General features: G+C 51.5%; 1 protein-coding gene across 8 annotated transcripts in view; it reads right to left on the reverse strand.

The window, feature by feature from the left end:
• Positions 1-25,857, reverse strand: part of SEPTIN6 (septin 6) — a 67,338-nt gene that overhangs the window by 13,057 nt on the left and 28,424 nt on the right. For all 8 annotated transcript variants that reach the window (XR_006962540.1, XM_047081882.1, XM_047081880.1 and 5 more), the window contains exons 4-8: positions 18,328-18,514; positions 15,446-15,607; positions 8,112-8,208; positions 3,946-4,114; positions 796-928 (exon numbers count right to left, since the gene is read on the reverse strand). Coding sequence is in view for 7 of the 8 variants with exons in the window: in XM_047081882.1 (XP_046937838.1) it covers positions 796-928; positions 3,946-4,114; positions 8,112-8,208; positions 15,446-15,607; positions 18,328-18,514 (748 nt within the window). In the remaining variant the exon portion in view is untranslated. The remainder of the gene's footprint in view (positions 1-795; positions 929-3,945; positions 4,115-8,111; positions 8,209-15,445; positions 15,608-18,327; positions 18,515-25,857) is intronic.

Here is a 25,857-nt window from a genome sequence, read left to right on the forward strand (position 1 = left end):
AAGCAGGTAGCATGGGGTGGGACAGCCAAGAAAGTGATCACCTGTCCCTACCGAGTTCTGACCTGCCAGGAAGAGGGAAAAGAATGAGTCTGCGCCTGACTCTGAGGGGGTAGGTCACGTCTTGATTCTTGAGCAGCGTTGCCCACTAGAACTTTCTGCGGTGATGAAAATATTCTGTACCTGGGCTGTCCAATCCGATCGCCACTAGTCACATGAGGACTGAGCATTTGAAATGCGGAGGAACCGAGTTTTCAATTTTACTTAATTTTAATTCATTTAAGTTTAAATAGCCCCACGTGGCTAGTGGCTACCATATGGGAGTGTGCAGCTCTAGAGAATTACGTAGCTCAGAGAACGAGAACACATCCTGGCCTTGGGGAATGAGGGATCAAAAAGACACGTATCTGGGGCTGCCTGGGTGGCTCCATCGGTTGAACGTCCCAACTTCGGCTCAGGTTATGACCTCGCATTTGAGTTGGAGCCCCACGTGGGGTTCACTGCTATCAGCGCACAGCCAGCTTCGGGTCCTCTGTTCTCCTCTCTCTGCCTCTCCCCCACTTGGGTGCACCCTCTCTCTTTCTCTCTCAAAAATAAAAAAAACATTAAGAAGAAGAGAAGAAGACATAATATCTCAGTGCCCTCGGTGCCAGCCAAGGCAGGGCTGCAGATACCGCACCCCTTCCTGCCTGGAAGCTGCAAGGCTCTAGCTGGCTGTGCCCCTGGGGCAGAAGCCCCTGCTGTGCCCAAGCTCAGCCCCCTCTTTCCTGCCTCCTGGGCACTCAGGGTTGCATTTACCTCTTTCTCGGCCTCTTTAAGTTCAGCTTCCTTCTCTTTGACTCTCTGGACGAACATCTGTCTCATCTCTTCCTCTTTCTTCTGGAGCTCCCCTAGGAACTCGTTCCTTTTGGCCTCATACGTCTCCTGTAAGCTGCAGACACGGTCAGGTTAATCCCCCTGCCTCTGGAACGGTTCCCATTCAATGAAAACTGGCGCCGGCGATCCTCCTCGGGTTCCCCCCAGCCTCCCCCAATTCCGGGACAGGTGCAAAAACAGAACCGCAGAGCTGCAGGCGGCTTGCCTAGCATGTGACTGCAGGATCACAGGGCTGCTTGAGGGGGACAGGGCAGCCCTGGTGAATGGACACAATATTTGGAACCGGACTTAGAACATCTGCTTCTGTGCCCTGGTTATACAGGCGAGGAAACCGGACCAGAGAGGTGAGGTGATTTGCTCAAGACCACACGGCTAGTCAGGCGAAGGGCAGGGACCGGAAGCTGGGTCTCTCATCTCTTAATTTGGATCCTTCCTCTGCATTGTGCTCCCAGGTCCTGGCTCTGAAACTGACTGCAGTTTCAGAGTTAATAGTTAATGAGCTATTAACTAGCTATAAGAGTTCATGAGCTATTTCTTTCTTTTTTCAAGTTTATTTTATTTTATTTTTTTTGACGGGGGGAGGGTCAGAGAGAGAGGGAGAGAGAATCCCAAGCATGCTCCATGCTATAAGTGCTGAGCCCAACATGGGCTCGATCCTATGACCATGAAATCATGACCTGAGCCTAAATCAAGAGTTAGACGGTCAACTGACTGAGTCAACCAGGTGCCCCTTAATGAACTATTTCAAACACTTGGTGAGACTCCATCATGTGCTAGACACAGAACTAAGTGACACTATGCTAGTCACTCAACATCTAGAGCGGACAGCCACTATGCCCACCATCAAGGAACTCATGGTCTACTGGGAGATGCCTAGGCCAAGTCTCCCTGACCCCAGCCTGGACTCAGTTTTATAGAGATAGGAGTCAGCCTAGTGAAGAAGAGGAGGAATCATGCTCCGAAGAGGGCGGCATGTGGAAAGGCACGTGTGGAGAAAGGATGACGTACTTGGGGAACCAGGCGTAGTTCAACATGGCGGGAGGGGATCAAGCAAGCTGTGAAGTAGAGGGCGTTGAGATTCCTGAGTCTGTCTGACAGGAGAGAGTGGGTGTTGGACGCTGTGTTACAGACTTGGTCATGTATCCACTGCGGGGTTTTAAGCAGGAGGACTGGTTTTTTTTTCAGGCAATTTGAAAATGAGAAAGACCACTCTGGCCGCTGCATGATGGACAGACTTCCCAACAATCCAAATAAATGATGGGATCTCTGCCTCCCACACACAAAAAAAGCCACACACACACACACACACAAAGAATGAGATCTTGCCATTTGCCACAATATGGATGGAGCCAGAGGGTGTTAACGCTAAGTGAAATAAATCTGTCGGAGAAAGACAAATACCATGAGATTTCATTCACATGTGGGATTTAAGAAACAAAACAATCGAAGAAAAAAAAGACAAACAAAAAAACCAGACTCTTCAATACAGAGAACAAACTGGTGGTTGCCAGAGAGGAGGTGGGTGGGGTATGGAGGAAATAGGAGAAAAAAGAAAAAGAAATGATGGGATCTGAATGTGAAGGGCTGGTAGGGACAGAGGATTTGGGGGAAGTTAGGGAACAGTAAGGGAAGCAGAACTCCTGGAGCTTGGAAGCACTTTAAAATAATTCGGGGGGTGCCTGGGTGGCTCAGTCGGTTAAGCATCTGCTCTTGGTTTTAGCTCAGGTCACGATCTCACATCTCCAGGACTTCGAGTCCCACTGACAGCACAGAGCCTGCTTGGGATCCTCTCTCCTTCTCTCTCTGCCCCTCCCCAGCTTGCGCTGTCTCTGTCCCTCTCAAATAAATGAATACACTTAAAAAAAAAAAAAAAAAGGAGAAAGCTGAAGAAAATGAGCGTGCCATGAGGCCAAGAAAGAGTAGCGAGAGAAGGACTCAAACCAGACAGGTCGGTGCTAGGAAAGCCAGGGCAGAGAGAATTTCCGGAAAGGAGGCAGTGGGGTAGGAATATCTAACGTTGAGTTTAAATCAAAGATGGGACTCGGAGCCCATCTGAAAGCTTTCTTAGCCCGCAAGTATCTCCCTGACTTCCGAATTGCGGCCTGACATTTCCTGAGAGGGGACTGAGCTGTAATAAAGGGCACCACATAATTTAAAACGTGGGGCTTGGGGCGCCTGGGTGGCTCAGTCGGTTGAGCGTCCGACTTCAGCTCAGGTCACGATCTCACAGTTCGTGAGTTCGAGCCCTGCGCCAGGCTCTGTGCTGACAGCCTGGAGCCTGCTTCACATTTTTGTCTCCCTCCCTCTCTGCCCCTCCCCTGCTCACATGCTGTCTCTCTCTCAAAATAAATAAAGATTAAAAGAAATTTTTTTTTTAAATGTGGGACTTCTGTCACGCCGCATGCATACAGATCAGACGATGATACTTGGCGTGTGGTTCCTGTCGGCATAGCAAACCGCTTTCGAAAACAGTCCTCTTCTCCGAAAGCACCTCAAGTTCTGATTTGAGACGGACGTCAATGGTTATTAACACCCGGTGGTCAAAACCAAACTTGCGCCTGAACGCCAGACACTAGGGACAGCGCCTGAAGGGCCTGAAGTTCACTGATACGCGTGCAATGACGGCCACCTGGTCCCACCTGGTTTGATAATGGGAAGGAGGGGAAGGAGCGGACTGGACACCCGGCGGGGCAGTCGGAGTCTGGTGAAGGACGTGGGTCAGAGGACAGGCACAAACTGCCACGTTGCAGAAAACAGCCTCGGCTCCGGGGTCCCCTCTGCTAGAGTTGCCCGCGGCTAGTGCGCATGTGCGTACGTGCGCGCGCAGCAAGGAGCTTGGGCGCCCCGCCCCCTGCCCGCCCCCCCCCCCCCCCCCCCCCCGGTCCTCTGCGCCTCCAGGGCCGGGCGCTCGCCAAGCCCGCTCTGCCACAGCCGCGGGGGCGACAGAGTGGACCGGGCAGGTGACAGCCCTGCTGCTCTAAGGTCTCGGCACCCGCGTCTCGCCTCCCGTGTGAATTCTCCCGGGCAAGCCTTCCACAGCCCCTGGGTGGGCTGGGCTGGCCAGAGAGGTACCTGAAGGGCTTGCTGTCGGGGTCGGTGTCCTGGAAGCCCATCTCCTCCAGCTTGCAGCGGCGGTACAGCTCGTAGTGCCGGCTGTGGGTCTGCTCCCGGAGGTCCTCCATGTTCACCCGAATCAGCATCTCCCGCAGCTTCACAAAGTCGCAGTGGGCCTCGTTCTCAACTGCACGGCAGGGACGGGGGCATTGAAAGCACACTGAAAGGCAGGCTAGGAGCAGCGGAAACGGACAAAACGACAGGCCAGGCGCCTAACAGCGACATCACCTTTCCACCTCGCGTATGCAGAGCCCGCGAATGTGCCTCCTGATTCACTTTCCCGCTGCAAACGCCCATGAAGAGTCACAAGGATGACAGTAAGGGAAGATTGCAAGACGGCCAAAAAATACCTGGGAAGACATTCCGTAGCACCGCGACCCAAATTCGCGGAGCAGACACTCACAGGACTGTTTGTTTGCTCTGCACCGCTTTGGGGATAATGGCGAATGCACATTCAGCCATCTGTCCCAGTACATATTTGCGGCATCTCTGTTCCCAGTATTGTATGAGGCGCCGGGAATTCAGAAACGAAGTCATGGAGTTTTGCCCTAAGGAGCTTAGTTTAGTGAAAAAGTAGATGCAAAGAGACGAATATAATACAATGTAAAAAATTACCAACATGGAGGTGTATGGCCAAGGCACAGTGAAAGCCCAGAAGAAGGGGGCGGCGGGGGAGGGGGGGTGCGCTAAGAACTCCTAGCAGAGTGAAGCCTTCACCAAAGAGGCAATTCTTAAGTTAACTCTCGACGGAAGAATCAGAATTTATCAGGCAGATAAGGAAATAGCCCATGCAAGGCCTCGGTAAGGGCAGGCAAGGTTATGTGGCTGGTAAATTGCAGTTAGGATTCAGACGCAGGCAATCTAAAGGCCAGGCAAAGGCTCTGAGCAGGTGCCACGTCTAAAGAAGGGCATCTATAGATGGCAGTGACAAGGAGGGGTGTGGACCGCAGGTGTGGCCCATCTGGACGGTAGGTAGTAGCTTCAAAGGAGGTGTTTTTTTTTTTTTAATTTTTTTTTCAATGTTTATTTATTTTTGGGACAGAGAGAGACAGAGCATGAACGGGGGAGGGGTAGAGAGAGAGGGAGACACAGAATCGGAAACAGGCTCCAGGCTCCGAGCCATCAGCCCAGAGCCCGACGCGGGGTTCGAACTCATGGACCGCGAGATCGTGACCTGGCTGAAGTCGGACGCTTAACCGACTGCGCCACCCAGGCGCCCCAAAGGAGGTGTTTTTTAGGGGGTGGATAATGGCCTGACAGCAGCAACGTGGCCAGGACAAAGTGGACCCCACTTTCCGGCCTGAACGAACGAGCCCCCTCCTCAAAAGAGTATGGCATATGGCAAAGGGTCTGCATGCGGGGCAGTGGCCAAGAAGGATGGAGACACAGACCAAAGCAAAGCAAAGTGGACTTCTGGTTGGAACGCCAGGCTGTGAGCAGCCTCTGGCCCGTGTCTCCTCCAGGCATGGCTCCACTGGGCTGCTGTGGCAGTGTCTGGCCTGACCATGTGGGGACGGTGGTGTCTGAGACAACCAACAGGCACACTCACTCTAGGTTCTGTCTTACTGGGCCTGGGAGAGGGTAGTGGGCGCGGGGAGGGGGTCTGGGACGACAGGGTGGGGCACAGTTGCAGCAGACTGCCTCGTGGCCATCAGAGCAACCTTGTCAGAGCTCAGATGGGCTCACATAACCCCTCTGCTTACGACCCATTGCCTCGGGGCGCCTGGCTGGCTTAGTCCAAAGAGCATGTGACTCTTGATCTCGGGGTCTTGAGTTTGAGCCCCATGTTGGGCGTAGAGATTGAATAAAACTTTTTTTAAAAATCAAAAAAGACCCATTGCCTTGGGGCTAAAGCCCCTCGCTGCCATAGAACCTAGGCTAACATTCAAAATCGCATCAGGGGCTCCTGGGTGGCCCAGTCAGTTAAGCATTTGAGTCTTGATTTTGGCCCAGGTCATGATCTCGCAGTTCGTGAGCTCGAGCCCTGCATTGGGCTCTGTGCTGACAGCACGGGGAGCCTGCTAGGGATTCTCTGTCTCTCTGTCTGCCTCTCTGCTTCTCTCTCTCAAAAACAAATAAACACTGAAAAGAAATCACATCAGTCAGGCAACCTCTCAGGTCACTCGAACACGACAGTGAACTCCAACTTCTAACAAAAACTTTCGAAAATCCCTTTGTTGGTTAGGTGTGTGTGATCTAAATCGGACGAAGTCACTGGAACCACGCCTGCTGCTTTCTCCTCATTTTATTTCAGGTTCCCGTCTCTCAGGCCACAAACTCATTCCCAGTTAGGACCGTGAGTCCAGGAACCATTCACAAATGTTCCTAGCAGAGGATCTCAGCCCCAGATGGCAGAGAAGGACCACAACCTAGCACAGCTCTGATAACCAGTCTTGTCCTATCTACGGAAAATCCAGCTATCACTGGAGGGTCTTTGGTGCGCCCTAAAGCATGCCAGCCTTGCATGGGGGTGGACAACTTCCCACCCTCTTTCTGTTGTTTGCTCAGTGGCAGGGACAAGTGTACTGTGAATCAGCGTCCCTCTGGCACACGGTGCCCCCGTGCTCAGAGACCCAGCTTATAGCTGAAGACTTGGAGGACCAGACACCTCTTCCACCCATGGCAGTGGCCTAGGCCTTGCTTTATCCACAGAACTGGCTAGCCCCAGGGACGACTTACATACAACATGTCAGGCAGACCACAAAAGGAAGTTTCCTGAGTGTACATACATCTGGGCTCTTTTTTTAGAGACAGAGAGAGCACCAGTGGGGGAGAGGGGCAGAGGAGGAGAGAGACAGAAGCCTAAGCAGGCTCCACGCTCAGCGGGGCTCGATGCCGCGACCCTGGAATCATGACCTGAGCCGAAATCAAGAGTCGGATGCTCAAGCGGCTGAGCCAACCAGGCGCCCCACAATACGTCTGGGTTTGTTTCTTTTTTTTAATGTTTATTTATCTTTGAGACAGAGACAGAGCACAAGTGGGGGAGGGCAGAGAGAGAGAGAGGGAGGGAGACACAGAATCTGAAGCAGGGTCCAGGCTCTGGGCTATCAGCACAGAGCCTGACGTGGGGCTCAAACCCACGGACTGTGAGATCATGATCTGAGCCAAAGTCGGACGCTTAACTGAGCCACCCCAGGCACCCCAATACATCAGTTTTTTTACATTTTTTTTTTGAATGTTTATTTATTTTTGGGACAGAGAGAGACAGAGCATGAACGGGGGAGGGGCAGAGAGAGAGGGAGACACAGAATCGGAAACAGGCTCCAGGCTCTGAGCCATCAGCCCAGAGCCCGACGCGGGGCTCGAACTCACGGACCGCGAGATCGTGACCTGGCTGAAGTCGGACGCTTAACCGACTGTGCCACCCAGGCGCCCCCCAATACATCAGTTTTTAAATTGTAAAATAATCCTATATATACAGAAATAAAGAAGTAAAAATGAATACCAATGTATGTACAACCCAGGTGAAATAGTACCCACATCTTGTGTCCCTTCCTGGTCTTGAAACGGGACTTAAGCACTATCCCGACTTTGGGCTTTATCATCCTTCATTTTTCCTTATAGTTTTGGCACTTACGTATGAATTCCTAAAAATATATTTATCTTGTTTAGTTTTGTCTACTTCCGGAATTCATATAAATGGCATCATGTATTCTTCTATGATTTATTTAATCCAACGTTATGTTTCTGAGATTCATTTATGTAGAAGTAACTGTAATCCATGCGTTGTCACCACTGTCTAATATCCCATCATAGGAACGCTTTGCAGCTCATCCAATCTATTTTGGACGGGTATCTGGGTTGTTTGTTAATCATTTGCTATATTCTGGTACATCTCCTGGTACGCTCGGGCCAACACACACGCTTCCTTGGCACGCTCCTTACCTTGCTTCACGTACATTTGTTTTTGTTTTGGGAATGCTTTCTCCATTAGAGACAAAGAGAGCTTGCTCGTGGCAGAGAATCGAGGTATGGGGCCAGAGCTTGCCTGTGGCTGTTTGAAGCCCAAGCCGAATGGGTAGAGACCCGGGACAAGTTAGACACTGGTCACACAGAGGCTGGAGACAAGCAAAGATGCAGACGGTAGGGGCTCCCTTGTCCCGGTCTCCTGGAGACTCACTCACCTTGCACCGTGCCCCAAGGATACTGCCGTGCCTTCATCATCTTGTTGCCTATCTTGAGTTCTTCTGTGCTGCCGATGACAGCAAACGGCAGGTGCGCCTGCAAATAGAAGGCAAACCAAAGCTCAGAGCTCCAGGGGAAAGGCACCGAGCGTCCCTCCATACGACTGCTGCCTGGCTCTGGGGCCTCGGGCCCTCATACCGTGGTGTCCCTCCCTGTCGTCATCAAGAGGCATTTCTTTTTTGTTAATTTTTAAAAAACATTTACTTATTTTTGAGTGAGAGACAGAGTGCAAGCAGAGGAGGGGCAGAGAGAGAGGGAGACACAGAATCCGAAGCAGGCTCCAGGCTCTGAGCTGTCAGCATAGAGCCCGACACAGGGCTTGAACTCACGAACACGTGAGATCATGGCCTGAGCTGAAGTTGGATGCTTAACCGACTGAGCCACCCAGGTGCCCCAAGAGGCATTTCTTAAGCTCCGAGCTGTGTGGGCATAAGAGGCCTCACCCAGGCTTCTCCTGTTCAGAAATTCACAGCAGGTGATATTGACATGGCTGAATGCACACAGAACACACGAAGGTGGAAAACAAGGAGAATAATGAGCAGATACAACGATTAGCTAGTTATTCAGAATTCACAGGTGCTGATGGGGAAAGCCTCTGGAAGATGGGGGAGTGGGATGTGGCACCTACGTGTGGATAGAGAGGCTCAAGGGGACGGAGGGGGCTAGGATCACCGCCCCCTCCCAGAGGGTGAGAGCCCCTGGAAACTGGTACATACCGGTGACTGAGCTGTATACTCCTTGTTCTCATCCTTCCCCGGAGCAAGAGCTCACACTGAACTCTTGAGCCTAGAAGTCAAGTCCACAAGTATTTTCCCACATGCCCATGACTGTGCTGGGTTCTGTTTTAGGTGCTGTAAGGGAGGCAAAAGAAGTAGAAGACACACTCCCTCACCCTCTAGGAGCTTACAATCTTGTTGGGGGCACCTGAATTACATACCCAGACTCGTCTAAGACAGAATATGACCAAAGGTTCAAATGTATGGTCCCGTGCCCGCACATAGTAGGTGCTTAATAAACACTCCATGAATGGCAGTAGCAGGGCCATGAAAATAGTAGGGAGGAAAGAAAGACAAAGTACACACAGGGGTATGAGCGTGGTGCTTGCAGGGGTAATGAGGAGCTAGGTCCGGTTGATGAAGGTTTTGTAGGTCAGAGAAAAGGCAGCTGACCCCAACTGGTAGCGTGGAGCTTGGGGAACACAGCGCCCTGTCTCCCAGGGAGCTGGCCAGGTTACAAGTGCCGGGACCACTGGCCAAGTGGAGCCACTGCATAAAATAGTGTTTACAAACCAGGTGATCCTGGGTGGGGCTTTACCCAAAAGGGCTTTACACGGACAAGTAAAAGTCCGCTGGGGGAAGCTTCCTTGGCCTGCTTGGAGAAATAGGCCTCAGTCTCAGATATTTGGACTCATTGGCTTCCTCATGCATTCTACAAATATTTACTGAGCCTCTGCTATGTGCTAGGCATTAGTAGTACCACGTTGAGAAGGCTCAGAGCCTGCCCCTGGAGAGCGCACAGTCTGGTAGGGGAGAAAGACATGCCAGCAATAATACTACAGTAAAGTCTAGATTATAAACAGAGATTCAAGAGCTGCAGGAACAGAGGAGGGAGCAGCTGACTTCGTGAAATCTAAGCGGGCTTCACAGAGGAGGTAGTAACAATTGAATCTTTCCAACAGCACTGTGAAGTTAGGTATTATTATCCCCATTTTATAGAGAAGGAAACTGAGGCCCAGTTGCCAGCAGAGACACCGTAGTAAGTAAGGACCAGAGCCAGGGACGGAACCCAGGGTCTATCTGGCTTCAAAGCCCACCACTGGTCTGCCACTCCCATGTAGGGGGTTCGAGCAACAGATGGGCTGAGCACTCTAAACCCTGGGGTGAACTTGGCCGGGCAAGGCCAGATTATAAGAAGCAGTTCAATTCTGGAAAAATTCAGGGGGCACCGAAGTCCTGAAAACCCTGCCCAAGGGCCAGAGCCTCCCTGACTTCTGCCACCCGGCTTTGTAGGAGGGACATCGGGGCACAATTCATTCCCACTCAGGGCCCCAAGACATGTTGGGAATCTCAAATCCACCCTCCAACACTTTCTGGGAAAATGCTGTCTCTCTTGCACAGAAGAGGTTCCAAAACTTCAGCCACGTGACACAAAAGTGCCAGAGGGCGGCGATGCCTGAGGGCTAGACTGAAGGAGGAGGTGAGAAAGAGAACCGCCTTGTATCTTTCTCACGCACCCCCGGCTCTCAGCTGAAAGTGATGGAGGAGGGCATGTCAAGTGGGAGGGACTTCTCTGGGTTCTAGAGGAAAGGAGAAAAAAAAAAAAAAAACACCAGGAAGAGAATAAAGGCATAAAAAACGTCAGGTTTTTATTCCCTTGGGCCTGTTATTTTTATCTCCACAAGATATTGTTAGTTAGAATGACGGGGTCACTTGCTTCCCCCCTCTGCCTTACAGCGCTGTCATTTTATCTGTCCCCGCTCCAAGACACAGCCCCCGCCAAGGCAGCTTCAGAGGGCTCCTGAGACCTCCCACAGCACACTTTGCAACTGGCATCCAAGTCCGTCCGGATAAGTATATGCAAGGTATCACTTCCGAGGGCCCCCAGGCAGATTTCACTGGCTTGTCTCAACAGCCCTACTGGGCGGTTATCATACACCCCATTCGTGATTTGGGGGAAGCGACCTGTCTAGGTCCCTAAGTCCCAGGCCCAAATCTTCCTGGGGGGCAGGAAGGACACGGCGCTTTAGCTGCCAGCCTCTCCCAGCCACCCACAGGAGCCTGCGCTCTGCCTCCTGGCTTAGATGGCATCTGCTGGAAGCCAGCTTACCATGAAGGGCAGGGAATCACGGAGCCGGGCTCTGTCTGGCCCTCCTTCTGCCACTCTTGAGAGCCCGGTGGCTTTGACAACCAGGAGGAAGTCGAGCAGAGCGGGGAGACGCTAAACCAACCAACCACACTCCCGGGGGTGACACTTTGTATGTGGGGGCCCAGGGAGGAGACTCTGAAGGCCACAAGATGGTGCGGTGGCTGAACCACGGGCAGATTTGCCCCCCAGGTGTCAGAAGCCCTAGTCCCAGAAAACGCAAGAGATACTCTCAAGCCTCCTCTTGGGAATCTGTTCTCAGATTCACCTCGTGTCTACCCTAAATTCCTCTCAGTATATTTTACAGTGTTTGGTGAGGGGCGTCTGGGTGGCCCAGTCAGGTAAGCATCCGACTCTTGATCTCGGCTCAGGTCACGATCTCACGGTTTGTGAGTTCGAGGCTCACCCCGGGCTCTGCGCTCAGGGTGCAGAGCCGGCTTGAGGTTCTGTCTTTCCTTCTCTCTGCCCCTCCCCAGCTTGTGCCCTCTCTCTCTCTCTCTCTCTCTCTCAAAATCAATAAACTTTAAAAATTAAAAAAAAAAAAGTAGGATCCTAACCTAACTTAAAAAAATAAAGTGTTTGATGATCCAATTGGCACGAATTGTTCTATTCCTGCTCCAGTACAACCATTACGCTTGGGAGGCTGGATGACCGTTCGCCTCAGCCTGGTGAAATGGAGACTGTCAGGACCGCTTATTCCTTGTCTGATAAGGAGTGGCTTCCTCCCAGGGTGCACAAGAGTTCCCATTTCAGGCTCTGACTGGTGATGCTCGCCAAAGGACGCGCCAACGTTGGAAATGGCACTGCCGCCTCAGAAGGGAGAGGCTGCCGGCTGTGGGTCTCCCTGCGACCCGACTGGTGACGTCACCCACGTGCCCTCAACGGGGTCGTGTGCCTTTGGGGGAGCCAAACCCAAGACCTCACAGATGGCCAACCAACTGAGCCGAGTCAAGTAGCTGGGCTTATTTCCTGGCCCCTGGCTGTGGTTTGAGCCATTCAGAGAACAACTTTCAATTTGAACAACGTAGCAATTTTTAGTATTTTTTTTAAAAAACTCTTTTTTTTTAATATGAAATTTATTGTCGACTTGGTTTCCATACAACACCCAGTGCTCATCCCAGCAGGTGCCCTCCTCCATGCCCAGCACCCACTTTCCACTCCGTCCCACCCCCCATCAACCCTCAGTTTGTTCTCAGTTTTTAAGAGTCTCTTATACTTTGGCTCCCAACCTCTCTAACTTTTTTTTTTCCTTCCCCTCCCCCATGGTCTTCTGTTAAGTTTCTCAGGATCCACATTAAGAGTGAAAACATATGGTATCTGTCTTCCTCTGTATGACTCATTTCACTTAGCATCACGCTCTCCAGTTCCATCCGCGTTCCTACCAAAGGCCAGATTTCATTCTTTCTCATTGCCACGTAGTATTCCATTGTGTATGTAAACCACAATTTCTTTCATGTTCATTTTATTTTTCAGAGAGAGACAGAGCGTGACTGGGGAAGGGGCAGAGAGAGGGGGGAGACACAGAATCCAAAGCAGGCTCCAGGCTCTGAGCTGTCAGCACAGAGCCTGACGTGGGGCTCGAACTCAAGAACCGCGAGCTCACGACTGAAGCCGAAGTCGGACGCTTAACCGACTGAGCCACCCAGGCGCCCCGCAATTTTTAGTATTCACGTCCACAACCCTGAGAGTTAGCAGAGCAAGGGTTGAAAGCGGCGGGCAGCCAGACCTCTCAACGCCCTTCTCTCGCAGACCCCCAATCTGAAGTGGTTTCTCAGACCCACCCATAGGCCAATGTGGAGGCTGTGACCTCATTACTCTTATTTCCTGCCGTGAAAATCCCTAGAAAATCCCTAGCGAGGAGCGGCGGATGGCCGCACACTCTTCTCCACTTAGGCAAGAGGCTTCTTCTACTTCCTCCAAACCAGTCCCCGTGACAACTGGCTGGGGTGGCTGAGGCTATGGGGCTGGAGTCAAATCCAGGATTGAAAGACCAGCACCCATCCCTCCTGCCACCCACGCCCGGGTTTCTGATGACACGGCCCCGTACACCACAGCTTATCCGAAGACCTTGGGGGCTTTCGACACGGCTGTTCCGGTGGCCGACAGGCTGAGCCATCCCGTGTATGTATTTCAGAGCAGCCACTCCCCACCCTTTCTGCCCCTCACAAGGGGCATTCACATGCATGCCCCCCTCCCGTGGGCATTGCCCAAGTCCAGGCCTGTGCTTTCCCGCTCAAAAAAGCACAGCGGGATGTCGGGGAATGGGTGCTGAGTGGTGTTATTATAGGGATAACCCTAAAGCCGCTCAAATTTAGTTTTTCAAAGTGAAACACTGGCACGCTTGTAAGGAATGACCCAGAACCTCTTCGAAGCCAGAGCAGCGTGGCTGAGAACCGCGGCTTCAGAGCGCGAGAAGTTTCCAACCTTGAAGCTGAGCCCCAAATGACTGTCACTCCTGATCCGCAAAGGAGTGAGAGGTCGTTTTGGGGGACGCCTCGAGATTGCGGGGAACTCTTTACCTTGTTTGTTCTTAGCAAAGCAAACCGCAAGCCTGAAAGCTACCTGTAGGTAGCTGTAGGGAACCCAAGGGTTTTTTTTAATAATTTTTTTAAGTTTAGGGACACCTGGGTGGCTCAGTGGGTGGAGCATCCCACTTCGGTTCAGGTCATGATCTCGCAGTTCGTGAGTTCAAGCCCCTCATCGGGCTCTGTGCTGTCAGCTCAGAGCCTGGAGCCTGCTTCGGATTCTGTGTCTCCCTCCCTCTCCGTCCCTCTCTCGCTCCCTCAAAAATAAATGAATATTAAAAAAATTCTTTTAAATAATAATTTTTTAAGTTTATTTTATTTATTTTGAAAAAGAGAGAGCGAGAGAGAGAGAGAGAGGGAACACACAGCAGGGGCAGAGAGAGAGAGAGGGAGACAGAGAGAATCCTAAGCAGGCTCTGCACCCTCAGCGTGGAGCCCGATGCGAGGCTTGAACTCACAAACCGATAGATCACGACCTGAGCCGAAACCACGAGTCGGACGCTTAACCGACTGAGCCGCCCAGGCGCCCCAGCAGGGAACCCAAGTTTGAACGTTATCTACGGGGCCTGATGCTCTGAGGTGACTGAACGTTTCCGGACATCACGGCCAGTGACACCACGTGACCCTTCTCTCTAGGCTCCCCTCGTTCTGCAGGCCAGGCACCCTTTCAGGTTTTCTCATGACAGAGCCTGGCTTCCATCAACACGCCCTGACTGCTTGAGAGAATAAGCACCCATCTCTCTGTTCACCCCTCCCCCTTCTTTCTCCTGCTCAGATCGGTCAGAGGATAGAACCCCGCCCATCACAAGCCACAGAGCCTCGCTCTCGGGGCCAGATTTGTCAGAGATGATGAGGGACTCCTCGTCACGAACATATCTCAGGTGTACGGATGGGCAGGAAGTCAGGCGGAGACAATGATTTACCGCCCCGCTACGCTCATTTGTTGGCCAGTTCATAGGAGGTGGGCAGCTGATGCCATAATGATAACTTGGGGGCAGCGGCGGCAGAAAAGTTTTCTAAAAACGGCTTTTATTACCAGGCTTTCCTGAGTTTGGCTATACCCAGGCATTATGTCATCAGGAAAAACTGATGCCTCTCAACAGGGAGGAAAAAAAAAAAAATCTGTTCCCAAAGCAGAGGCTTTCTGAAAGCCATTAGCTGTCTCCTTGAAATCACAACATTGAAGATTTCACAGCAACAGCATCAACATGTTGTAAAGAAGCACGAGGACTCCCCGCCGTCCCTCGTTACTCATTCTTCCAGTTGGGGGCGGGGGGCGGAAATGAGAAAGGAGAGGAAAGATGGCAAGTCGGGGTGTTTTTTTTGATTCATTCACACTTAATAAAGCAAAGCATAACCCCGAAACTTAAAAAGAACATTTCTCTAGTCACCAGACAAATCGGAGGCTATATGTCATTTTTCCTCCTGGGGGCGGAGGGCTCCGTTCTCCGAGTACGGATTATCCTGCAGTCTCGGGAGCAAGCCAACTTTTTGGCCGTGGTTGCCATGGCATTGTTTGGGTCAGAGATGAAGACCGTTTGCCTTTCTGGCAGTCCCGTGGGGGCTGGCTTAGACCAAGGCGGCATCAAAGAGGAGGGTGGCCGGAGAGGTCCAAATTCCCGGCTCCAGACTCTTCCTGAAGTTGCCCTTTCCCTCCCTCGGTCTCTGGCAATTAATCTCTACATCTGTGAGGCTTTCAAGCAGCCACCACTAGGGGAGAGGAGCTGTTTTGGTTCTGGATCCTTCCTCACAAACCCCTGAGACTCAGATGATCGAGAGTTGAAGACACTAAAACGGACAGGGATGTCTAATGGCTAGTTTGTAAAAATAATAATAATACAAATAAACAGCAAATGGTCAGAAAGTTGAACCCCTGTTGAACTCACGTTCATGGTTCCATTGATCTCTGCCACAGACTCGTCATCTGTCGGGAACTGGTAGATCTGAACCCCGTTGCTGACAAGTTCACTGGTGATTTTGATTTTGAACTTCGTTAGCTCACTCTTAGAAATGGCATCGGATTTGGCAATGATGGGGATGATGTTCACCTAGGGAAGGAAGGAGCAAAGTGGGATCATTGCTGGTCATCTGTGGCTGAGAGCAGTGTGACAGAGGACCTCCACCAGCTGTCAGAAGGAACAGCTCAATCCAATGGTCTGGGACTGGCCCCCTTGTAGCCAGGTTACAATAGAATAAATGACAATGGGTGCCGTTTGCTAAGTGCTGAGTACATGGATTCAGCCAACTCATCCTGACAACAACCCTCTCGTTTTACAATGAGAAATTGAGGCACAGACAGGCTAAGTAACTTGTCCAAGGCAACAGAGCAGGTAAGTAGCAGAACTGGGATCCAGATCCAAGTTTAGCCTTATTCCTAAACCCATAGTCTTAACCAGCTCAGACCCAAGCTCATGAGCTGTGTGATATCTTAATATCAATAGCACTGCTTGGGTGATTCATTTTTTTTTTTAACGTTTGTTTTTGAGAGACAGAGAGACAGAGCACGAGCAGGGGAGGGGCAGAGACAGAGGGAGGCACAGAATCCAAAGCAGGTTCCCGGCTCTGAGCTGTCAGCACAGAGCCCGGCACCGGGCTTGAACCCATGAACCATGAGATCACGACCTGAGCCAAGGTGGGACACTTAACCGACTGAGCCACCAAGGCACCCCGCTGCTTGGGTGATTCAAAGCAGAAGGATGACAGCTGAGAATCTGTGGTTGATGAGGGGGGAGGTGGCCACTCCTTGTTAACAGTGAATTGTCCCAACCTATCCAGTGCAGGCTAGCCCCAGTCACTGTGACAGTGACCCACCCACTCGGGTGACGGCAGGGAGGGGAGGCAGGGCAGAGCTCGGTAAAGATGCACACCCAGCCGCCTTCTGGCAGCAAACTTATGGACCAACCCGGCTGGATGAAGGAGACCCTCTCAGTTACAGTCTGATCGAGTCTTCATGCAAAAAGGGTTATACTGCCCGAGTTCCACGATTAGTTTCCGCATAAAGCAAGCAAGTAGACATGCCTGATTTCAGACAGCAGGGGGAGGGCCCAGGGCCACCCCAAAGTTCAATCCACCTGAACCCTGCTCCTTGAAATTACTCCAAGAAGGCACAAGGCTTCTGCTGCTGGAAAGTAAAGAATCGTGAAATGCACATGCCTTCGTGAGACAGGGCACACCCAAACTCAGGTTCACACGGAGACCACAGGCGTTCCTGTCAGCAGGCTCCCGCGCGGCAGCGTGGGTGGTGCTTGGGCCCCGAAAGGAGCCCTACACTTGGAAGATGAACTCTGCCTGCTCGGCACTTTGCCTTAGGAGAACCTCTGGAGATTGCCGCCAGTTTCCGGTGCTAGGTGAAAGGACTGGACCCTGCAGGCACCTTTCGTGAAGTCTGTTCAGGAGGCTGGTTGGGGGAAGGTCAAATCCAAGGTGGGGCAGCAGGCAGAGCAGATCCCCCTTGTCGCTTTTCACCTGGTCCCCATAGACACACCTGCCAAAGGCTGCCTACTTAACCCAACCCAGCCACCAGGCCACCAGCGCGTGGCTCTCTGCTGCCCTGTACAGGACATGCAGGGCATGATGACATTTCCAGAGCAGGCAGTTAGTCACGGGTTGGCGAGCTCGGTGCTGCAAAAAACTGAAAAAAATTACTCCTGTTTTGATCATAGCTGAATGTCGGTTTTTAGCGCTGAGGTGCTAGTAAATAGCGCATATAACTTAGACTTTTGTAAAGTGAAAATTCCTTGGAGTCAGATAGAGCTAGGTCCAAATCGTAGACCTATCACAAGCTGTCTGACCCGGAGCGACCTTCTAGGCTCTCTGTGCCTCAGTTTTCTCATGAGTGAATGCGAATAATAGTACCTGCCACCTTGGATTACTGGAAGGAGGAAAATAAAATATTGCATCTCACGTACTGGTCCCAGTGCCAGGCACATATGAAATGTCAGGGGGAAATGTTTTTGTTTTTTTGTTTTTTTTTTTTAAGAATCCTGCATCGATTCTTTCGGAAAGCAAATAATCCTTTCACATGAAGAATTCTTGTCCAATCTGGTGTGGGACTTACATTTTCCAGTTTCTCTTAAAGCGGGACGTGCCTGACCCCCCCCCCCACCTTTCTCCGGAATGGAGGTCATATAACTCGGTGTCACAGATCCGAGTTCGAATCTAGATGCTGCCGGGAGCTGGCTATATGACAACAGGCAAGTCATTAGTCTCTTAGAGCCTCAGTTTTCCCTTCTGTAAATGGGGGATGATAGCGTTTGCCTACAGAGTTGTGAGAATCCAAGGAGATGTTCCATGAGGTCCCCACACGGCAGTGGCATAGGACGAGGATTTGACAAGCAACAGCGGTCATTGTTGAAATAATTACGGATCATAGAGAACAGTAACTCTCAAAGTCAAGTTTTGCACGTTCGATCCTAGGACAGGCCAGTGAATACTGGAGCAAAGGAAAAACACCTTTCCGTTGCCAAGGGCTGAGCCCCCTAGGCCCAGCCGGCCACCTTGCCTGTATCCAGCCTTGTCCTAACCAAGAGGGATCAGGGCCGAAAGACGGCTCAGGATGAACCCACGCCCAGCGCTGGCAAAACAGATCACGAAGCACACAACACGGGCACTGGGTCCATGACACCATCTTTCTGGGACACCGTCTGAGGGACAGGGAATGAAGGAGAGGGGGAGGAGGCCACAAATCCTCTCCCGGAATCTGGCATCCGCGTTGCACAAGAGACCAGTAAGCTAGATTTCCCACCTGCCCCCGCCCCTGCCCCCGCACCTTACTGTCCAGCTTCTTCATCGTCACGAGGTCCAGAGACTTCAGGGAATGACCCGTGGGGGCGATGAAGTACAAGCAGGCGTGGATTCGGGAGTCATGGTAGGCGTGCAGGACCCTGCGGATCTTCAGCTCTTCCTGCAGGTAGGCCTCGAACTGGGCGTCGATGAATTCCACGATAGGCTTGTAGCTAAAGGGGGGAGCAGGGAAATGGCCTGACGGCTGCCAAAGCTAGGATTTCGATCCAGCCCCTTTTATCTTAGTTTTTTTTTTTTTTTAATTTTTTTTTTTTCAACGTTTTTTATTTATTTTTGGGACAGAGAGAGACAGAGCATGAACGGGGGAGGGGCAGAGAGAAAGGGAGACACAGAGTCGGAAACAGGCTCCAGGCTCCGAGCCATCAGCCCAGAGCCCGACGCGGGGCTCGAACTCACGGACCGCGAGATCGTGACCTGGCTGAAGTCGGACGCTTAACCGACTGCGCCACCCAGGCGCCCCCTAGTTTAGTTTTTAATATTTGTTTATTCAGGGGAGAACACGGGGGGGGGGGGAGGGGCGGGGGAGGGGGACAGAGGATCCGAAGCGGGCTCTACGCTGCCAGGCTGACAGCGGCACGCCCGACGCGGGGCTCGAACTCACGAACCGTGAGATCATGACCCGAGCCGAAGTGGGACGCTCAACCGGCTGAGCCCCCCAGGCGCCCTGATCCAGTCCCTTTTAGAAGTTTAAAATGCCCTCGGTAATCTGACTCTGCACATCCTGCTAGGTTTCTCCATCTCCCTTCAATGGGCCTCCGATCCCGTCAGGCCGGCCACCTCCTTGGTCCGCGCAGGAGCCAAACTTAGGCCTATCCGTGTACCTTCACTCTGGAATGCCCCACTTCTCTCTTCTCGTCCCAATCCTGCACTCCCAGACCTCAGGAGCCATGGAATGTCCACCTTCTCTCCCACACAGCCTTCCCCGCCTCTGCCAGAAACCCCTTCTGTGACCTCAGATCGCTTACTCTTGCTTCACGAGGATCACCGTTCCCTCAAATAGACTGCGTCCCTCTGAGGGGCAGAGACCACGACGGGCACGTCTCTGTCCCCCATGGGGCCCCGATGCAGTGTGGCGCTCACTGGCATCTCTGGGGGTCGGGGGGGGTGCTGATCGCGCTCCAGACTGGGTCCCCCGTCTTTGCTTCCTCCGTCTCCCCCCAGCGCCTAGTATGGGAGCTGGGTCCCAGGGGTGGCCAGGACGGGGAATGTTGGCAGAAGGCTCTGGGCTCTGCTCAGTCTTGCTGGGTTCATGGCACTGCCTACGAGGCTCCCCTGAGGGCCAGATAGTTTTCTGGTTCTCATTTCCTTCAAGAGCGTGACTTTAAAACCTAAGCATTTGGACAAAATTTGGTAAAGACACTCCCCTCCACACCCTCCACACCCTCCACACATGTACATACACACACACACACACACACACAGCTCACTGAGTCTCCACGCAGAATCCCCTTTATGACCCCAAGTCCTGCCAGGGCGTCTTACACAAGAGCCAGCCCTCTGCTCCTCCCTGTCCTGGGAAGCTCGTCTCTTTTCTCCCAGGCCACTCCTGCCGCCCCTGCAGCCTCTTTCTGCTCTAACTAGGTCAGCTTTGCTTCGGCTTTGCCTCTGCTCTTATCTCCCCGTCTCTCTGATCTGTCTCTCTGATCTCCCGGTCTGTCTGCAGTGTCCGGGGCTTCCTCCCTTCAAGCTAGAAGAGGTTTGTCATCCAGCCCCGGGGAACTGAGTTTGCAGATCCCACTGCTTGATGGAAACGTGATCAAAGGGGGTGCGGGGACCAGCCAACGCTTCCCACCTGCAGGAGGCCCCCAACTTGAGCCTTTTTGAAAGATCCCCCGGTAGAGAAGGGAAAATAGCTTTAAAAAAAAAAAAGAGAATCACCAAATCCTAGATTCTGAGAGCCACATACAGAGGAGAGATCCATGCAAGGTATCTCTGGAGCTCCAGAGAACAATCTAAAAATAAGATCCTTTTTTTTCTTCCTTTGATCCCTCTGAGCCAAACATCATTCTGAAGGGTAACAGCATCCAAGAATCTCTTGGTTGCAGACATCCTTAGAAGGTTCTTGAAGAATTAGGAGTAAGGGGGGGGTGGTGGTGCATCCCTTAGACTTAGCTAATTAACTTTTGGGTGATGGGCTCATTTGCCTCCATTATATAACTCTTTCCTTTTTATTTTTTTTACTTGATTTTTTTGGTTCTATGAAAGGAGCGGAAAGAGTGCATTTTGAGCTTTTTCTACCCCCCACCCCAGTCCCTGGTAATACCCTGGGCCTCTCTTTCAGCTCCTGCGTCAGGCTCTTAGGGGTCCCCGAGGCGGTGCCTGGATCAGACCAGCCAAACCAGGCAATGAACCCACAGCGTTCGGTGTAGATTAATCCTGAAGGGGTGATCTACCTTTGTCTTACTCACCTGTGTGTCCTCGGTGTCCAGCATGCTGATCTGGAATAGAGTAAGCGTTCCACCCCACTCTGCTGTGCTCACTGGTCTCCAGTCCATGATAAACAAAACCCCTTACTCCCGGAGACAGTCTCTGCACGAACGTTCCCTTCTCCTGGGTGATACCTGACTCCCCTTCAAAGACGCGGCTTCCCTCATAAACCTTCTCAGCTGGGCAGTTCTACATCTCTCACACCCGAGCTCTGTGGAGGGGCGGAGAGGGCACCTTTCTTCTTGCTCCTCATCCCCCTCCTCCCTACAGTCTCTTCCATCTCCTCCAAAACCCATCGCCAACATAACCCACCCCTCATCGTCACTCATGTTTTAGGGCACAGGCTCTTCATCTGGGGTCCACGGACCTCCAAGGGGCCTATGGATAGAATTCATAGGATCCACGAACTTGGGGTAGGAAAAGAACCACCTCGTTGCCACTAAGCTCTCCCGAAAGCTTAGCAATTTCTTCAGGCACAAGGGTACGTAACGAGCTACAGGAATTTGAGCAGCACGTGTGACTTCACGTGCTGGAAATCACCGATATGTTGATTTCCTATCGCAGTTGTTGCAAATATCTCAAAATAGCCTTTATACTTACACACCTTCTAAATGATGAGAGTTGTGGACCTGTGTATAGATATTCTGGGAACTAATAAAGGACGTGGATTACTAAGTCACAATTCGAAAACATTTCGGGAACTGTATTTTTATTATAAGAGTCGTGTTTTAGGCATTTAAAACCGTTATTCTAAGAATGAGTCCCCAGGCCTCACTGGCTAGCTAAGGAGGCCAAAAGCACAAAACAATTCCTTGCCTAGACATTATTACTTACTCCTTTCAGATAGTGATGTGTTCTGTGAAGACAATAAGATAATGGCGATAAAAAGTGACCAGGAGAGGGGCGCCTGGCTGGCTCAGTCAGTTAAGCTTCAGACTTCGGCTCAGGTCATGATCTTAACAGTTTGTGGGTTCGAGCCCCGCGTCGGGCTCTGGGCTGACAGCTCGGAGCCTGGAGCCTGCTTTGGATTCTGTGTCTCCCTCTTTCTCTGCCTCTCCCCTTCTCGTGCTCTGTTTCTGTCTCTCAAAAATGAATAAATGCTAATAAATAAATAAATAAACAAAAGTGACCAGGAAGGCTTCCCTGGCAACGTGACCTTTGAGCTGCACCAATGGAAATAAGAGAGCCATGAAGGATCTGGGAGAAGAGCATTCCAGAGAGGAATAACAAAGGTAATGGTCCAGGGGAGATTTCCAGTAGGTAGAAGGCAAGGGAGCTGGGAGCGGAAAAAGAACAATGAGCTATTCACAACTGCCCAAAGGTGAAAGCAACCCAATGGCCATCAACCTGGCTGGCTGAATAAAATGTTGGATCTCCAAACAATGGGATGTTACTGAATCCCTAAGAGGAAGAACAGACTGAACACCCTTCAAGTGAAAGAAACCAGACACAAAAGGACAAACATTGTCGATGCCACTTAGATGCGGTGCCTAGAATAGTCAAAGTCACAGGGAGAGAAAACAGAATAGCAGTTGCCAGGGAATAAGAGGAGAGGGGAAAGGGAGTTATTCTGGGGGGATAAGAATGTTTTGGAACGAGGCAGACGTGATGGCTGCACGACACTGGGGATGTATTAAATGGCACTGAATGGTTCACTTTCAAACAGTTATGATTATGAGGGACGACTGGGCGGCTCAGTCGGTCGAGCCTCTGACTTCAGCTCAGGTCAGGTCATGAACTCACAGTTTGTGAGTTCAAGCCCCGCATCGGGCTCTGCGCTGATGGCTCAGAGCCTGCTAGGGATTCTGTTTCTCCTTCTCTCTGCCCTTCCCCCATTTGTGTGTGCGCTCGCGCTCTCTCTCTCTCTCTCTCTCTCTCTCTCAAAATAAATAAATAAACTTAAAAAAATTGTTTTTCAGATGACCTTGGGTTTCTTAAACATAGTGTAGAAAACTAATGATTTTACCACTCAACGAGCACTTTTCAGTGGTCGTCCTCCTTGACACTGTTGACCAGTCCCTTTTTTTTTTAATTTTTTTTAACGTTTATTTATTTTTGAGACAGAGAGAGACAGAGCATGAACGGGGGAGGGGCAGAGAGAGAGGGAGACACAGAATCTGAAACAGGCTCCAGGCTCTGAGCGGTCAGCACAGAGCCCGGCGCGGGGCTCGAACTCACAGACCGCGAGATCATGACCTGAGCCGAAGTCGGACGCTCAACCGACTGAGCCACCCAGGCGCCCCGACCAGTCCCTTCTTAAAAACACTGCCCTCTAGCTTCACTGCCACCAGAATCTCCCGCCTCTATAACTCTTCTCACTCGCCTTAAACCTTGGCCCGTCTGGAAGGTTCCATCCTGCGCCATCTTTTGGTGTCTTGCTCTGCATTGCACACGCATTTTCTGTGTGCCGGTCCTCCGTGCAGACGCAGCCATCCGAGCCTCCCCTGCCAGAGACTCACGAGGCCTGGTCACAGACACCGTGCTTGAGCACAACCGTCTCGGACAGCAAAACCAAGGTGGCACAAGGTCAAGTCTACTGGAACAATGCCCAAAGTGATAACAGCTAATTCAGTCTATCACCATCCCTGCAGGCACCTCTTCTTCCCTCTACCCCCGTCCCTAGTCCGCTCTGTCCTCTCTGGACTCATCCCCACCCCCCCCACCCCAGCTCTCGTCCTGTAAACACGCTCCCACTATGCCCTTTGAACCCTACCCCCCCCACCACCACCACCGAGCCACGATAAACACAATTGCCTATGGCTTTGCCACTCGGGCATGAGGTCCTTGGACCGCAGGCACGGGCATCAGCTGAAGGCTTGCTGGCAATGCAGTCAGTCCCCAACCCAGACCTACAGGACCAGAATCTGCATTTTCTCAAGAGCCTCAAGGCCTTGTGTGTGACATTAAAGTGTAAGCAGTGTTGGCCTAGGTCATCTTCCTTTTCAGAGAACTTGCCTACCTCTTTGCCCTAATGGAAACCGAATTCCGCGCCCCCCCGACCCCAGGATGCCGCAACCCTGAGGGCATCTGTACCTGGCGGCCGTCTCTAGCACAGGCAGCTTGTTCTCCCACAGCCTGTGTGCCTTGGGGTCAGCGGGGTGGGCATTCGTGCCGCCCCTCAGTGCCACTCCTGGACTGGGACTCCTCTCTACCTCGGTGTAAAACCCTTTCTCCTTTTGACACGCACACCACCCTCCTCTTAAAAAAGAAAAAAAAAAAGTCTATTTTAAGAGAGAGAGAGAGCACGCGCAGGGGAGGGGCAGAGAAAGAGGGAGAGAGAGAAAATCCTAAGCAGGCTCTGAGCTGTCAGCACAGAGCCCGACGCAGGGCTCGGACCCACGAACCGTGAGACCGTGACCGGACCTGAAACTGAGAGCCGGACGCTTAACCGACCGGCCCCCCCCACCCGACACCCTCTTCTGGTGTCACCTGACCCACAGTCCTCCCCATTCTGGGTGACTGCAATGTGCTTGCGGACAACCCATCAACCTCTAGCCTCTTTATTCCTTGATTGTCTGAACTTCACAACTGTCACCTCCCCCTGCTCCAGCCAACTCCATGCCTTACCATTAGCCAGACCAGCTTCACCCAAGACATCCTGCCTCTAACACCCCGCTCTCTGACCACAGGCTCACATCTTTCCAACCCCCTTGCCCCTCCGATCCTCCTAAACCCGGTCTTTCACCTCATGGAGTCCTCTGGGGCCTTGACCACTGTTATCTCACAGGCTGTCAGCCCCCTGTTGGCCTCATGTCCTTCAGCCCGGGCCGAACCCCATAACTCACGACGTGAACCACTCTTTTATCAACACCTTCATCTCCGTTGCACTCAGCACGTCGTAGGCTATTGTCTACCCTTGTCGGCATCCTAGCTGACACGTTCGATGGATACATTTGGTCTTGAAAGGTAAACACTCAGAAGGGTTTTCTTTGTTTTAGGTTTCCCATCAATATAGATTTCATTCACTCGACAAATAGGTACCGAATACCCACTGTATGCCAGTTGGCTAACTCGTGCTAGATCCCCCACAACGATTTAGTTGCTCCGTGTTGTGGATTCTTTCTCTCACATCCTCAAAGCTTCTGCTCCTGTTCAAGCCCTCAACACCATCATCATCATCATCATCTCTCTCTCTGCCTCAGAAACATCACCCATGGGGCGCCCAGCTGGTTCAGTTGGAGGAGCATGCGACTCTCGATCTCGGGGTCGTGAGTTCGAGCCCCATGTTGGGCGCAGAGAGGACTGCAAAAAATAAACTTTAAAAAACAAAAAAGAAGTCGCCCCTGACCTCTTTGCCTCCCCCTAGACAGTGCCTTATCTCTTTCTCCCAGTCCAGGAAAGCTTTTTAAACGAGCGGTCTACGCCCACTTTATCTGCTTCCCTTTTTTAAACTTCGCTCTGTTCTAAATGTATTTTTAACTATGTGACCGATACATGTACTCACTCTCCTCTCCTAGGAGGTAACTACTATTTTCAGTTTGTTGATTCTCCTTGCCGATCTTTTTTTCTGTGCATTCATACGGGGCGGGGGGGGGGGATGTGTTTGCTGTCTTATTGTGAAAGGTGGATTTATACCAATGGCATCACGATCTGTGTCTCATTCTGTAACTTCTCTTTTCACTTAATGACATGTCCATGTGAGTCTACGCAGACCTACCACATTCTTTCCAACTGCCAAATACAATGCCCTGGGGTGGCGGTACCACAGCTCACTTCGTGGCTCTGTTGGTGGAAATTTAAAGTGTTTAAAAGATTTTTTTATTCCCCTATCCAGCGCTGCAGTGAATACACTTGTCATGAAGTGTGCAGTCGTTTCTCTAGGCCATATACCTAAAAGTGGAATTGCTGGAGCATAAGGTTTTCGCATTGAAAATTTTGACAGATCTCACCATATGTGCCCTCTAAAAAAATCTGTATCAATTTACATTCCCGGCAACATAAATGAAATCAGCTGGCGTTAGCAGCCATTGCATTATCATCTTTTATTTTTTGCAAATCTGATGGATGAAAGATCTATTTCATGGTTTCCTTTTGCGCTTCCCTAATCACCGTGACCTTGGGTGAGCAT

This window comes from Lynx rufus, unplaced genomic scaffold, assembly GCF_022079265.1.
Source record: "Lynx rufus isolate CCGP_SWC_20201006 ecotype Redwood Valley unplaced genomic scaffold, mLynRuf1.p SCAF_19, whole genome shotgun sequence".
In the NCBI taxonomy this organism is placed as follows: Eukaryota; Metazoa; Chordata; class Mammalia; order Carnivora; family Felidae; genus Lynx; species Lynx rufus.